At 37.1% G+C, this 15,955-nt stretch overlaps 1 protein-coding gene across 6 annotated transcripts in view; it reads left to right on the top strand.

Moving 5' to 3' along the window:
• Positions 1-15,955, top strand: part of CERKL (ceramide kinase like) — a 131,361-nt gene that overhangs the window by 72,980 nt on the left and 42,426 nt on the right. For 4 of the 6 annotated variants that reach the window (XM_055289907.2, XM_063645622.1, XM_055289910.2 and 1 more), the window contains one exon: positions 14,192-14,323. The exons of the other annotated variants lie outside the window; for them this stretch is intronic. In XM_055289907.2, coding sequence (XP_055145882.1) covers positions 14,192-14,323 — 132 coding nt within the window. The remainder of the gene's footprint in view (positions 1-14,191; positions 14,324-15,955) is intronic. 6 annotated transcript variants of the gene reach the window in all.

Raw genomic sequence — 15,955 nt, 5'->3', positions numbered from 1 at the left:
AGAGTAGGGAAAAAAAATTTCCTAAAGCCAGTTACATATATCCCTTCTTAGTCTGGATTTTTAATTAGGAAAAGTGATATAGTTAAATAGGTCTACTCTATAGCATCTTCTAAAATGAGTAAAAATTCATTATATCAGGATAAAAAATGATGAAGATATATGGATGACACATTTGGCTGAATTTTTCTTCTTTCTTTGCTGTTCTCTTGCTCTCTATTTAAATAGTCTTAGCTCTTTTATCATTTAAATTCTGAAGTATTGAGGTGATTATTCCGGCAGCAGGTGATTCTACTAATTACTGTTCAGTCAGTTTTAGCTATTAGAAACAGAGATATGTTTACATTGCTGGGCTGCATGTAAATTTAGAAGTTACATGGCTTTGTTTTTACATTGACTTATGGCATTAAAATTATTTTCATCTGTATATGTAAAGATCTGCATCTGTAAGCTTTTGTGAATAATAAGGGGAAATTGATGCATTTTAATATAAATTGCCAATATAAAGTATCTCTAACTCAGACCTCTACTGGAAAGTTGTCAAATCTTATGTAGGAAAGGCTTTTACCATCACTGTTACACATTAACTGGGCATAGTTTAATATTAATAGCTCCTGAGACTTGTGGTTAACTGAGGTTTCTATTTCCTGTGTTTGGGTTTTATCTTTGCAACAACTTGGTTGCTTTTCTGTGTAAAATAGTAGTGAATACACACAAGAGTATGACAGGGTTCTGGGCTCTTAACTTTGATGAACACCATGCCATTTCCATCATGCTGCACTCAAAACAGCACAGATGTGAGTCTGGGAGTGGCGTCCCTGCCGCTCTCATGAGCTTTTGTTTGGAGAACACCCTGATTAACCCCCACCCTTCACGGTTCATTGACTCACTGATAGATCAAGTTTAAACTAGTATATATTAGCACATTTGTTACCAACAGAGGAACAGTTGGCCATTCTGTTTTACATTGCTGGTTCATTGCAAACTGGCGTGCTAAAAAGGTCTATACTCTAGAGTATGAATTGGGAAGTTACCAAAGGACTGAGAACCAAGTCAGTTGCATATTAATGTTGAATTATACCTATATTTTAATCTTGGGTTGTCTACTTGGGGGATGCTTACACTGTTGTCAAGTTATGAATAAATGATAATTACCACTTTGAAATTCATCTTTTTTTTTCAAGGAGTTTAGGGGATTTAGGTGTCTCAATATAGCTTTCATATTAAACAGTTTGTCATAATTGGATGAGAGCAGAGCAAGGTCATGACTACCTGACGCCTTGTGTTGGAGCATTTTAAAAATGTTTTCCAGAGAGTTATTTGTACCTAATGACTTTACATAAGTCCTTACATTATACTGTATTTCTAGGTCACCTAAAAATGTTAATTGTTTAGTCAAGAGGGTTAGGATGTGCGTCTGTTTTCTCATGAAAGAAATTAAGCTGTTCCCTTTTATATCAATTTTCTTACAGTCTAAAGGCATTTTTTTCTTACTTTCCTAACCTAGTTACTAAGGCCATCTTATTGGTATAGTTCCTTTCATGGGAGATAGGTTTACTGCATCATTTGGCAGTTTCAGAGGGTGAATTTTGTCTTGGCTTCATCTTTCCTTACTGGTTGTCATCCCCTGGGCCACCTGCTTTTTTGCATTTTCCTTTCTCTCGTGAGATGATGAAGCTCTGTGCCCCAATGGGACTGAGGGACAGCACTCTGAGTCCAACCCTAGGATAAGGCAATGGGCTTGCTTTTCAAAACAAACTAGTGTCATACGGGCTGCTGCTTTCAGGTCCACTGTCTGATTTTTATTATCGCTGATGATTTGTTTGTGAAAGGCAAACTGATTTAAGTTCTGAGCAAAAGGGTCGGTGTTTATTTTCAATGCTACTATTAATTTAGAGTTTTAATTTAGAAAAGATTTTTTACCGGCTCTCAAATATGATTTTTCTACTGACTTTAAGTTTGTAGATATGAGGAGTAGACATGAGATAGGGACTGAATTACTTTTTTGTTTTTAAAATTTGACAGTAATAAGGGGTTGCTTATTTTTTCATGCTAAATATTTTTTCTAAGGGACCTAGATATCAGAAAACTTACCTTTGATAACTCTGGTACTTTATTAAGTATTTTTGTCTTACTTTAGGAATTAATAGAAATAGTTGTAATTTTAGACTTCCTTTATAAAACAGCAATTTAAAGAGAAGCTTTTTGCTTAAATGATTGTTTTACAGTGTTGTGCTTTTGTTTTCTTTAATGCAGTTGAAATTGCAGCTTTATAGTTTATTTTTTAGTTTGGAGTTTTTAAAAGAATATTAGTTATTTATGTATGTTTATTGGGCATCTACTGTGTGCCAGACACTATTCTAGGAACTAGTAAACATAGCAGAGAGCAGAATCACGAAGTTCTTGACTTCAAGGAGCTTAAATCCTAGTGGTAGAGGGGGAATTCAAAAAAATCAAATATTTCTATTATGTCAAGTGATGGTATGTACTACCAGGCAATGAGATGAAAATATTTCCTCTTCTATACAGAGTGGGCAAGGAAGGCTTCATTGACTGTGGAGTTTTAGAAGAAAGCTGAAAGTAATGGGGAAAGAGAGCCATATCGATATGTGAAGGAAAACATGGTCCAAGCAGAGGAAACAAAAAGTGCAAAGAATTGAGCAAGAAAGTCATGTTCAAATGGAATCAGCATGGGAAAGAGTAGGTCACAAATGCAGCTGAGGGTGGGTCATGAAGGGCCTTACAAGCTTTGTATGAGTTTTTGCTTTTATTCTGAAAAACAAAAAACAAAAAAACAGAAAATGGGGAGCTATTTGGGGATTTTAATAGAAAAGTAACGTTATTTCCTTTTAAAATGGGTATGTGGCCACTAAGTGGAGAGAGTGGTCTATATGAGTGGATGGAATAATTGAAACAGGCAAGCAGGAGACAGGTTAAATGAAAAATGGATTAATCCAGGCAAAAGATGGTGACTTAAATTAAGCTGGGAGTGGGAGAGATGGTGAGACATGCTTAGACTTTGGATTCATTTTTCCAGATAGAGCTGGCCGACAGAGACATGTCATTTACCGACATAGACATGGCAGATTTTTTTTTTCTTTTCTGAAACAAGGTGTTGCTCTGTTGTCCAGGCTGGAGTGCAATGGTGTGACCATAGCTCCTGGCAGCCTCAGACTCTTGATATCAAGTGATCCTCCCACCTCAGCCTCCCTAGTAGTTGAGATTACAGGCATATGCCTCTGTATCCAGCTAACTAATTTTTTTTTTTTTTTTTCTGTAGAGACAGTGTCTCTCTGTGTTGCCTAGGGTAGCCTTTAACTCCTGGCCTCAAGCAATCCTCCTACCTCAGCCTCTCCAAGTGCTGGATTATAGGAGTGAGCCACCATGCCTGGCCAATATGGCAGTTATTAAGAGGATAAGTCAAAGATAACATGAATATTCTGTTATGAAAAGTGTCAAACATATAGAAAATATAAACAGTATTCCAATGGGCACCCATATTTTTATCACCTTGATTCTACAGGTCTTAACATTTTTCTATATCTGCTTCAAACATTTTATTCTGCCAATGTATTTTAAAGTAAATTGTTGATATTGTGATAGTTCTCTCCAAAATGCTTCAGCGTGTACCTCTAAAAATAGATATTTTTCAGATAACCAAATATCATTAACCTGCCAAATCAATGAATGATAATTGCTTATTAACATTTAATACTTGGTCCATAGTCAAATTCTCCATATTTTTCATAATGTCTTTTATAGTTAACTTTTACCAACTAGTGTCTAATCAAGAATCATTCATTTAATTCCATTTAAACTATAACATTACAACATGTTTTTTCATATGTTTTGTCCTCTCTGACATTGACTTATGGAAGAGACTAGATTATTTGTCCTGTAGACATTTTATCATACATAAGAGTCACTAGGAGAGCTTAGATTACTAGTCCCGACTCTCAGAAATTTTGATTCAGTGGCTCTTTCCAGTGAGCTGCTGGTGATGCTCGGCTTTCATTCTGAAGACCATACTTTGAGCACTACTGCTGTACCACTATCTGATGGCTTCTTTGTGATATTGTTTAACTTGTTCTGTTGCCTGTATTTCCTCTAAACTGAATTTTCAACCTAAAGGCCTACTGAGATTCATGTTTGATACTTTGGGCAAGAATACTTCATAAGTTGTAGTGCTTAATGTTAGGTAGCACTTAATTCTGACTGTTTCACTATTCATGAGGCTAACCTAAGGAGGTGACGGCCTGATGCCTCTATTGTAATGTTTCATGTCAAACTCCTAGATAATTTGTTGAGTGGAAGTTAGAGACGGGAGTGGGGGGAGGCGGGGGTGGTGGTGATAGGGAAGAGAAAACTAGTTTTCAATAAATATTTCACCTAATGGTTTTAACACACATTGATTATCCTTGCCTGAACTAATTATTTAATTAGGGATGGCAACATGGAGACTTCCTAATTCAATCTTTTCTTTTTCTAAATGAATGGCCTTGTTTTTATTTTTAAATGGATGTTACTTCACAGCTGGGGTTATTTGATTACCCAGAAATATAGTGCATATTAAAAAGGTAGGATAAATGCTTAGTTAACTAATTAAGCAATTTTTAATTACCAGTTTTCACAGTAAGGCACTAAAGTTTCTGACTTGAGCAAAGATAAAGTGGACAGATAAAGTGGTCGTTTAGTGAGATGGGCAAGACTGTGGATAGATAGACTAGGTTTGGTGGGAAAATCAGAATATCAGTTTTGAATATGTTAAGTTTGAGATGTCTATTAGAAACATATGTTGACGAGGCCAGGTGCAATGGCTCACACCTGTAATCTCAGTACTTTGGGAGGCTGAGGTGGGCGGATCACCTGAAGTCAGGGGTTCAAGATGAGCCTGGCCACCGTGTGAAACCCTGTGTTTACTAAAAATACAAAAAGTAGCTGGGCATGGTGGCATGCACCTGTAATCCCAGTAATCCCAGCTACTTGGGAGGCTGAGGTGGGAGAATCACTTGAACCCAGGAGGCAGAGGTTGCAGTGAGCCAAGATCCCGCCAGCCACTGCACTTCAGCCTGGGTGACAGAGCGAGACTCCATCTCAAAAAAAATATATATATATATATATATATATATATATATATATATATATATATATATATATATGTTGACAATATTTCAGTTGAATAAAATAAAATATTCTAGCTATTTTAGGTAGAAAGGCATTTTATACCCATACTACTACTAAAGGGTAAGAAGATATGACTGTAGTACATTAAATATACTGATGGCCTACAACTGTTGCTGTGTTGCTTTTTCCTCTTCACCACACATATGCAGCCTCATGAAACATTTTCTATGACCAGCACACTGAAGGAAATAAAAGGAACCTAGTTTAGAGATGGTTCTGCATGATACAACAAAAATGAGCTACTAAAGCATTACAATCCCACTTAAGAGTATTCCCCCCCTCAAATAGTAGGGCTGGCCTTTTAATCAGTTGATACTAATTGTCAAGGTGTGATGGCCAAGGGATTGATGTTTATCAGTGTATGGACAGTGGTTCAGAGTTTGGTGAATTAGTCGATTTGAAAGAGAAAGATTGGTGACAAAGATGTATGAGGTGGAAAGTATACTTTCACAGAAAAAGAACAGAAAATAAGATTTATGTTTTTTTGTAAATGTTCAACAAAGAAAATTTGTTCAAAGGAGGAAATAGGTAGGCAAGATGCCCCATCCTACAGATGTTAGTCAGCGTCACTGCAAAGCAACCTCAGGGCTTATGCAGTGGACACTTAAAGTAGCACTGGTGCAGGGATAGGAGAAATAAATGGATTTAATAAGCACTGCTGCTTACCAAGATTGATTGAATTGCCACTATTGCCAAGTGTTCTACCTGCAAACAGATCAACCTTGAGCCCTGGATATGGCACCATGTCTCAGAGCAACCAGCCAGCCACCTGGTGGCAGGTTGATTACATTGGATTTGCTCCATTATGGAAGGTCAGTGGTTTGTCACTGCTGCGATGAATGCTTACTGTACGTTTGGATTTGCATTCCCTGCCCACCATGTTTCTGCCAGCAATAACATCATGGCCTTATTAAAGCCTTATTCAATAATATGACATCCTATATAATAATTGCTTTTGATCAGGAGACTCATTCACATCAAAATAAGTGAGGCAGTTGGCTGACAGCTACAGGATTCGCTGGTCTTACCATGTTCCTGTTGTAGCATATTGTATTCTACCTGGAAGATAAAACCTTGTGACATTAAAGTAGTTTTTAGTTCCATAAACATAATACAGGGGTCTATGAATCAAGAAGTGGAGGTAGAAGTGTTGTCTTTTACTTCACATCTAATCACGTGTTCAAAATATTTTTTCATCTTGCCCCTGCAACTTTGAACTTTGCTGATAACACCGAGGTTTTAGTGTGAGGAAACAATACTTTCACATGGGAACCTGATAGTTGTTCAATTGAACTGGACATTTAGAATAACCTGGCCACATTACTGAACTGTATAACTGAAACAACAAATGAAAAAAATGAAGATGCTACCCTGGCAAAGATGATTAATTTTGATTACTGGGAGAAATAGTATTGCTACTGTTACTCAGGAGGAAGACTATATGTCTAGAAACTAGGAGGAAACCTGGGTTGCCTCCTTGTAGCAGGGTTAAATGAGTGAGTACCTTGTCTAAGAAAGGGAACACGACCAAACTGAACCCAGAAGACATAGGAAATCTAAACAGATAAATTAACACCAAAGAAACAGGCATTTTTTGGTACTTCTAAAAAAGTACCAGACTGATATTTTCACAGAGATGTTCGTTATACCCTTAAGGAACAGAAACAGAAAACTTCTATACTATTTAAACTATTTTAGAGGATAGAAAAGGAAAGAAAACTCCAGATTTTATTTATAGAACTTGCATGAAATTGATACCAAATTCTGACAATGCAAGTTCAAAAAGGAAAACTAGAGATCAGTGTTACTTATAAATGTCAAACAGCTCTTAATAAAATAAGAATAGATGGATATGGTTATCAACATGATAAGTACGTTTATCAAATTTAAAGCCTACATGGAGAAACGCATGAGGTTTTCTTATTCTAGAACTGACAGGAATGTCGTTTATTATGAGCACTATTAGTCGAAATTTTCTGGTGGGACTAGTGTAAGTAGACTAGCGAAGAAAATGCATGGTATGAACATTGGAAAGGGGAAATTAAATGATTATTATTTACGGATAAAATAATTGTTAACCTGGAAAATCCAAGAGAATAAAGGGAAGGCCTACAATTAAGGAGTTAAGGAAAGGGCTAGGTATAGAAATCAATAGTTTTGATAAATGCAGGCTATAGCCAGTTAGGAGATGAGTTAGGGGAAAAAACACGTTGACAGCAGCAACAGAAAAGCTGATAAACCTAGAATTGTTCACCATTTATCTTAAAATGTTTAACATGGTACTGAGGGACACAGGAGATTATTTATATGGAAAAACATACCATGCTTCTATACAGAAAGATTGAACATCACAAAAGTATTGTTTGATCTTAAGATAATTTATATTTAATGCAATCTCAGTAAAATACCAGGAGAATGTTTTTAAGCTAGACAAACTTATTTCAAAGATCATATGTAAAAATAAGCAAAAATAGATGTGAAAAATTATTTAAAGTAATGAGAGACCAGTCTTATTGACTATTAAGTCGTAAAACTATAATATTTAAAACATGGTACTAACATATGAATAGATCAGTGGATCTCAGATGGGCAGTTCAGAAAGAGATCCAAACACATACAAAAATTTAGTACCTCTAAATGTGGCATTTAAAATCTTTGGGGAAAGATGGATTTTCCAGTGAATAATGTTGGGATAGCTAGATAGCCATCTGGAAAAAATGAAAGTCAAATCCCAACTTTTTACCTTTTATCAAAATGAACTTCAGATACAATTGAAAATATAAAATTGAGACCATAAAAGTATTAGAAGAAAAATGCAGTTTTTAAGTCTCAAAAGGGGACTCTTAAATATGATACAAAGCCCAGAGACCATAAAAGAGATGATTGATAAATTCAAATATAGGTCCATATAAGCGAAAACTTTCAGTATGGAGAAAACATCATAAATTATTAAGGCAAATGACACACTAGGAAAAGCGTTTGTAACTCATAACAAGCCTAGTTTTCTTACTGTATAAAGTACTGCCATAATTGACAAAGAAAATATGAAGAATTGGCAAGTGACATACACAGAAAGTTCACGGAAAAAATAATAACTCTTAAACATTTACAAAATTTTACAACTTCCCTCATAAAAAAGAGAAATGGAAATTGAAATTAGTCACATACAATATTTCACTTTTCATTTGTCAAAGATCAAAAAGTTTGAACATACTGTGGGTTTATAAGGATGTAAGAAAACAGGCAATCTAAATTCCTTGTAGAGTGTAAATTGGTAGTAATAAGAGAAAAATTTACTGAATACTTTGTGCCGGGTGCTTTTCTAAGCACTTTGCATTTAATTATCTCAATTAACTTATCCAGAAAGTACTATTATTTCTGTATTATACATGAGGAATTTGAAGAAAAGTTAGACAAGTAATTCAAAGTCACACAGTTAATAAATGACAGAGCGAAGATTTGAGACCATTTCCTTTTACTCAAGTGTCCACTTTTGGTCGCAACTCTGTTGTTTCTATAGTGAGTGATTTAACAATATATGATGAAACCTTAAGAGTACATACATTGTGCACATGTACCCTAAAACTTAAAGTATAATAACAATAAAGAAAAAAGAGTACATACTCTTTGATCCAGTGATTCTACTTCCGGAAATTTGTCCATTTTGCATCAAATAGATGGAGAATAGCATTCATTGCATTGTTATTTGCAGTAAAGGAAGATCGGAAACAACCTAAACATTTATCCTCAAGGACTCATCCATACAAAAGAATTGAAGTAAATTCATCCAGATGAATATGAGGCAGTTTTAGATAGAGTGAGATGGCATCCTATGTAGTGATATGGAGTCATCTTTAAAATACAGTAAAAGGAAAAAGCAAAATACAGAATAGCATGTAGGGATGCTGCTATGTGAAACGCTGTAGAATATACATGCATTTTTGTATATGCATATAATATTCCTAGACAAGGCCAAACATGGTGGTTCACGCCTATAATCCTGGCACTTTGGGAGGCTGAGGCGGGTGATTCACTTGGCTCCAAGAGTTCAGGACGAGCCTGGCCAACATGGCAAAACCCCATCTCTAGAAAAAATATAAAAATTAGCTGGGTCTGGTGGTGCATGCCTGTGGTCCCAGTTACTTGGGAGGCTGAGGCAAGAGGATTGCTTGAGCCCGGGAGGCGAAGGTTGTAGTGAGCCAAGATCATGCCACTGCACTGCAGCTTGGGTGACGGAGCAAGACACCATTCGTCTCTCTCCCTCTCTCTCTCTCTCTTTCTCTGTCTACACACACACATACACACACATATATATATATTTCTAGAAGGATTCTCAAAGTGATATCAGTGATTTTTGTGCGAGAAGGAAACTAGATATCAGTGAATGAGCTAAATAAGGTGATTTTGAATTTTGTAGCATGTGTATGATTTACCTATAGAGAAAGCAGTCGAGCATGTGTTTCTCAAATATAGAACATTTGCAGTGAGGTCACTTGGTGAAAAGTATAGCCATGTCAGACAGATGTAGGTTCAGATTCCAGGACTTCCAGGACTGCTGAAAGGGAAAGGGGCATTGGATCTCCTTTAGCTCCAGGCAACATTGCTCCTTTCCCAGCTTTGACATTAGCTGGAGGGAAGACAAGTTCTTAGAGCTCTATGTGCCCGGGGCAAGACCCCTTCCCCCCCACTGCCTTACTCTCCAACCATAACTGCTGCAAACAATTCTTACCTCTTCCACCCCATGTCACTGCCTAAAACCCTTCATCACCTGGCCTCCCATGCCTCTAAGTCTCCATACATCCCCTAGCCTGACACTGTCCCCAACCCTCCTCAACTCCAGACGCCATTTTACCCTATCCTCTAGAATTGTCCATTATTAGCAAAATCTCCTTTATTTTCAACCTCCTTTCTAAATATTTTCCCCACATTCTTGTTGTAATAGAGACCCAGCTTTCCCAGGAATGTATAGCTTTCCTTGCAGTCCTCTAAAGTGGTAACTGGTTTCTCTGCCATACATTTCATACCACTGGTCCTGGAGATATTGTCAATGTCTTAATGTCTTCCTTCCATCTCACTTAAATTTTGAGACCATAATTCCTTTTTCCTGTCTTAAAAGTTCTCAGTGTTGAAACTGAATCCATTAGATACCTCTAGCTGGCACTACTAGTTGCAGTCCTGTGCAGACTACTGAGTCATTTTCTTTACTCCTTGAAGACTTAAACTCTGTCTTACTGTCACTCTCTCTGACACTACTCCTATTAAAATATTATGTTTCTTTAGCTATTCTTTCAGTTTTTGGTCTCCTCTCCTTCAATGAAGATGATTTCTAGAATGTTGGTTCTCAAAATGTGGTCCCTTTGCAAACATCATCAGCACCTGGGAACCTGTTATAAATATGAATCCCCAGACCACACCCCAGACTACTAAGCCCAAAATTCTGGGGGCTGGAGCCCAGAATCTATGTTTTAAGAGGCACTTCAGGTGATTCTGATGAATATGCCAGTTCCTTAGATCTTGTTATTGTCATTACTGAACTTTCTCTGAGACCACAATTTGAATCTACCGATTTTTCACTAGTACTCACCCATCTTAAGTCCTTACTTTCCCCGTACCAGCCAGACATTTGAGTATTCCTTAACTCTTCTCTTTCACATGCTATATCCAAAGAGTCAACAAATGTTGTCAGCTATACCTTCAAAATACATATAGAATCTAATTTTTAACCTCCACGGCAGTCACTCCAGTCCAAGCACAACCATTTCCCACCTGGAGTATTGCAACTGTTCTTGTTTGGTGGCCCTTGGCCCTACTTTATCTACTTTCCACAAAGCAGCCAGAGTGTTTCTTTCAACACCTAAGGTTATATGGCTTCACTGATTGAAATTCACTATGCTTCACCTCTTTATCTACAAAAGCCAAAGTCCTTGTAAATGCCTGTAAGGCTCTAGGGTGATCTGAACTTCCCTGGCCAGGAAGTCACGCCCATCTTTGCCCTCCCTCTCTCCCACTACTAGTGATCTTCATTTTTATCTTTGGCATGTATTTCATTACCACGTGACATATTCTTGTTCCTTTCTGTCTTGTGCCATTAGAGGGGAAGCTTCACAAGGGCAGAGGCTTTTCTTGTTCACTGACAGAGCCTCAGTTTCTGGAAGCCTGCCCTTGTACTCAGCAGGCATGCAGTTATTTGTGAATAAATGAATGAATATAGGAAGATAAATAAAAGTTGTTTTTTTGTGTGTGATAACACTGTCCTTATTGGGACTACCCCTGCTTGAGAAGTAAAGCAGGGCATTCCAATAAGTTTACCAGGTAAAGTAAACTTAATCAGGATATTTAATCTGACACTTGGCCTCTGGGCCTTAAGCAAGTTTCTTTTCCCGTTGTGTTTTGGTAAAAGTAAGCTTAGTCCTTCATGGTTAAAGGACAGCAATATTGTCCTGCGTGATATTTTTAAAACCCAATCCCGAATCACACATTGCATTTAATTTTCATGCCTTTAGTCTCCATTAAAAGTGTGCTATTTGTATTAATAATTAGAGTGATGAGGGACAGAGTTTAAGAATATATATTTTGTCCCCAACTGACTGTCACTGGATGGCTTTGGCACCCATTGGTGATTCTTGCCTGAATCAGTAATTATTGTGATGACTGAAAATAGTGATTTTTCTCACTGTATAATTCTTCTATATTTATTAATTACCTTAATATTATTCTATAGAACAGAATGTTCCCTTCTCATCTTTTGTTTGTTTAGTGTCAGTATTACTCATGAAGTTGGGTGTTTAGAAAATTCAATGTTGTATAATACTGTTATTATTCGATGTTGTATTGTCTCAGTTTGGGTCTTTCATCCGAGTCCTTTCATGTAAATGGTATAAAGATCAGTAATAGAGGAATATAGAGTAAAGTGTGAGCAGAGAAGCCTTACTCTGAGACAAACTTCAGAGAGGTGAACTCCGTTGCTGATTAAGAAGGGCTTTACTGAGGAAGTGTTGTTTGAAGTGAGCTTTGAAAAGTCATAAAATTTTGACAAAAGTGGGGATGGGGTAGAACATAAAGGAAAAACTGTCTGAACAAAGGAAGGCCCAGCAGACTAGGAATTTGGCAGTAATACAGTGATTTTGGACCTTGATGAGGAAGTTGAAATGGAACATAAAAACCCTCTGCATTTAGCTCCATTTATTTGCTCAGGCAGCTCTCGCTGCCTAAAATTTTCACCCCTGCTGTTTTGCTCAAGGGTGGGATGAGGGGTCATGAGGGAGGAAATTTTAGGGGGTGAAAACAGCACAAGCCAAAAACCCCGCTCAGATACTCCCTTCTCTTGAAGCCTTTTCTAGATCCCTAATAAGAATTAACCACCGTCTCACACACACTCTGTTGTACTTTGTGCTTCTCTGTTAACCAGCCTCTGTGTTTTGTGCTGTCTGTATTTGTGGATACATCTTCCTCCTTTAAAGCATAAATCATATCTTAATCCCTTGGCCCTTCTTCCCAGTACTTAGCACAAATGCTCAAAACATGTTTCTTTAACACGTGTAACAGAGGAAGGAGAGGAGAGTGAGTGGGATTGGGAGCAGGAGGCTTCTGAATGTCATTTTAAGGGGTTTGGGCTCGCTCTTGAGGCAGCAATGAGCCATAGCCGCCTTTGAACTGTGCAGCACTGATCAGAGCTGTGATGCCAGAGGATGCAGTGGAAGGGGAGGACAGCCAGCATGCCTGGGCATGGTCCCCAAGTCAGAGGACATCAGTGGGAGAAGGGAGAACGCATGGAAGCAAGTAGCTACCATCTTATGAATCTGAGCACCCATTCAAAGGTGGCAAGGAAAAAGGAAGGCATTGAGCACGGTTTTGAGGTTTCCAGCCTGGGTGATTGGAGGCGGATGCAGGGTTTTTACCAAAAAGGGCCCTAGGCAGTTTCACCAGGAATGTTTAAGGAGTTTATCATGACCCTATCTCTTCCTCGTCTAAAACTCTCCTTAAAATCAAAACAGTATGTCCTGTTGAAATACTTTATTGTATCAAATATAATGAGAAGTAAAATATTCTCTCTACTTGACGTATGAAACACTGACTCCTTGTAGTGGACAATTTTCACTTGTCTTTTTAGTAATGGTTTTTATTAAAAATAGATGTTAATAACTGCTTCTTTAATCTTTAAACGTGGCCCTCTGAGAGCAGCTTACCGTAAAAGAAACGGTTGTCAGCTTTCTTTTTGCTCCTCAGTCCCTCCTGCCCCTTCCTAACAACAGAAAATTTGCTTTGCACCTGCTCCAACTGGGTTTGAAGAGATAAGCATCTTGCAAGCCCAGAAAATTGTAGTATCAAATCTCAGCCCCAACTGTGAGGCAGCACTATCATCGAATCCCTGCTGAGAGGCGTTGCTTTCCCAATTCCCAAAAGAGTTCTTTCTCCCCTGGCCCCTTTTCAGGCTTGAACTTTGACCAAAACCCTCTTTTTAACTCCCAGCATGCACTGCACTTGGTACTGACACTGACCCATCCCTGCTTCCTCTATTCTGCACTGGACTCATCAGTAGGTCAGGCAGGCGTTGGTAGCCCTGGGGTCACTGGGGTGCCCAATTCCAATAATGAGCACATTTAGCTAAGGAGAGGAAATGTACCTTTCTATTTGTTACAGTCCATTGCTTTTTTTCCAGAAACAAATGCTAAAAGAACGTTTGAGATATTGTGGTTTGGTAAATACACATATGCACTGCCTAATATTCACAAAGTTGCCTCTTTTTTTTTTTTTTTGCACATTCCTCCATAAATTAAATGTATTGTTCTAACTCATGATTTATTTTAAGAGGGATATACCTATTTCACAGCTAGGAAAATGTTTTCAAATAAAGTTATATTCAGAATACTCTTGCAAGAATTTCAAATAAAAATAGCAAATACTATTTAAATGCATATAACATTCTAACAGACTTGTGTGTCATTTTAAAGGGAAAGAAAAAAAATGATGACAAGGACTTTACAACTTTGTCTTTAAAATTTCTTCTTAGGCTTTCCAAACAGACCGAAGTCATTAAAAATACTCCTTAACCCCCAAAGTCATAAAAAAGAAGCTACCCAGGTTTATTATGAGAAGGTTGAACCTCTGTTGAAGCTTGCAGGAATAAAAACTGATGTAACAAGTAAGTAATTTTCAGAATATAATTTCACCATCTACAAAAACATACAAAAGCAAGATAATCTGAATTTGTCCTTAATGCAAACTTGGGAAACTACTTGTAATATCTACAGCATTTTTATGTCTTCGTAACCTACTGCAGCCAGCTCGAGGGTTATAATTTAATTATTTTTGTTGTGTTATTTTTATTAGAATATTAATATTTTCTCTTTAGAACTTTTTCAGATTTTTTTTCAGACCTAAACAATTGTTAGATATAATTACAAAGGAAGCTGTATACTTGTTTACATCTTTATGGAGATGTTTGCTATTTACACATTTTGCAGTTAGGCAAGAAATTGATTTTTTGCTCACTTATATAGTTGATGTCTTTCCATGGAATTCTTCCTTGGGTTGTTTTCGTTCTGACTCTGACCCCTGCTGGTTAGGTCAAAACTAAGCACTGAACTGCTGGTTTTATTAATAGATGAATTTAGAGATGCTAGAAGCTGAAATTCGTTGTCTAAACTAAGAAATGTATTTAGGTTTGTGCCAATGAAAATAGAAACTTGTTAATACTAAACTTAATAGATGATTAGTAATATCCTTTTTGATTTTTTTAATTTGGTGGTCACACTTCTTTGTTTCTTTGAGGCTTATTTTCATATGGTGGGGAACTGAGTAGAAGAGTTGATGCTATGGAGAATCGCAACCTTCCTAGCTTTATTTCTATGTGGCTTCGCTAACAGTGGAAATTTGCAATAAATTTTAATTGATGAAAAGTATTATAAAATAAGACTACTCAGGGGACAAGCCCAGAGTGCAGTTGGAACTTCCTAGTCCCAGTTATAGATTCCTAGGGAAGGGATTCACAGTGATGTGGCTTTACTCAGCTGTAAACAAAAGAGAGAGGTTTCAAGATGTTAATAATGTCATTGAAGCCTACACCTGGTGATTTGATGGATTGAGGTAGAAGAGAGTTCCAAAAAAAGAAAAAAAGCAAGTTTTGTAGGAAGGTCAGCCCCCATGAAATGTGCATAACTATAGAGGTTTGAGAGAAACTACCATGAAAATCTCAAGAGGAATTTTTGAATTAAAATAAAGTTATAGTGAAGAAGTTAACCTTTGATGTTTGTGACCTTTGGCTTATTTAGAGGTGATTTAAAAGTAAAAGAGAAGATTCAGATTTATGGTTTTTTTCTACTGAAGATTTCCAAAGATTGGCTGAAGGAAAAGTTTGAGATTTGTATTAGGGTGAGACAATTAAAAGTTGAATAAACACATTGGCATACTCAATGACTATTTTGTTCATTGCTTTTACATGTGAATACTACAAAGCAGCTTAACGTGGATATTGCTATATAGCATTCACTTCAGGAATCTCATTGTGTGCGTGCTCTGTGTTCAACATTGTGCAGGATGCGAGATGAATAAGCTATCATACTTGCAATTGGATGACTTTCTACATTATTAGAGATTCAAAGAGATACTTAAAACCATTATAGCTGGGGTATACGTAAAGTAACTTTGATGTCTCAGAGATGATATTTTGATCGGAAGATTCAAGAAAAGCATTTGAACTATGCAGTTTTTAAGAGGCAGATAAAAAGGGAAGGAAGTCAGGCTAACAGGCATGTACTGTAAAAGTTGGGAGGGG

Source organism: Symphalangus syndactylus, chromosome 8, assembly GCF_028878055.3.
Source record: "Symphalangus syndactylus isolate Jambi chromosome 8, NHGRI_mSymSyn1-v2.1_pri, whole genome shotgun sequence".
Classification (NCBI taxonomy): Eukaryota; Metazoa; Chordata; class Mammalia; order Primates; family Hylobatidae; genus Symphalangus; species Symphalangus syndactylus.
This window is presented reverse-complemented; position numbering and strand designations above follow the sequence as displayed.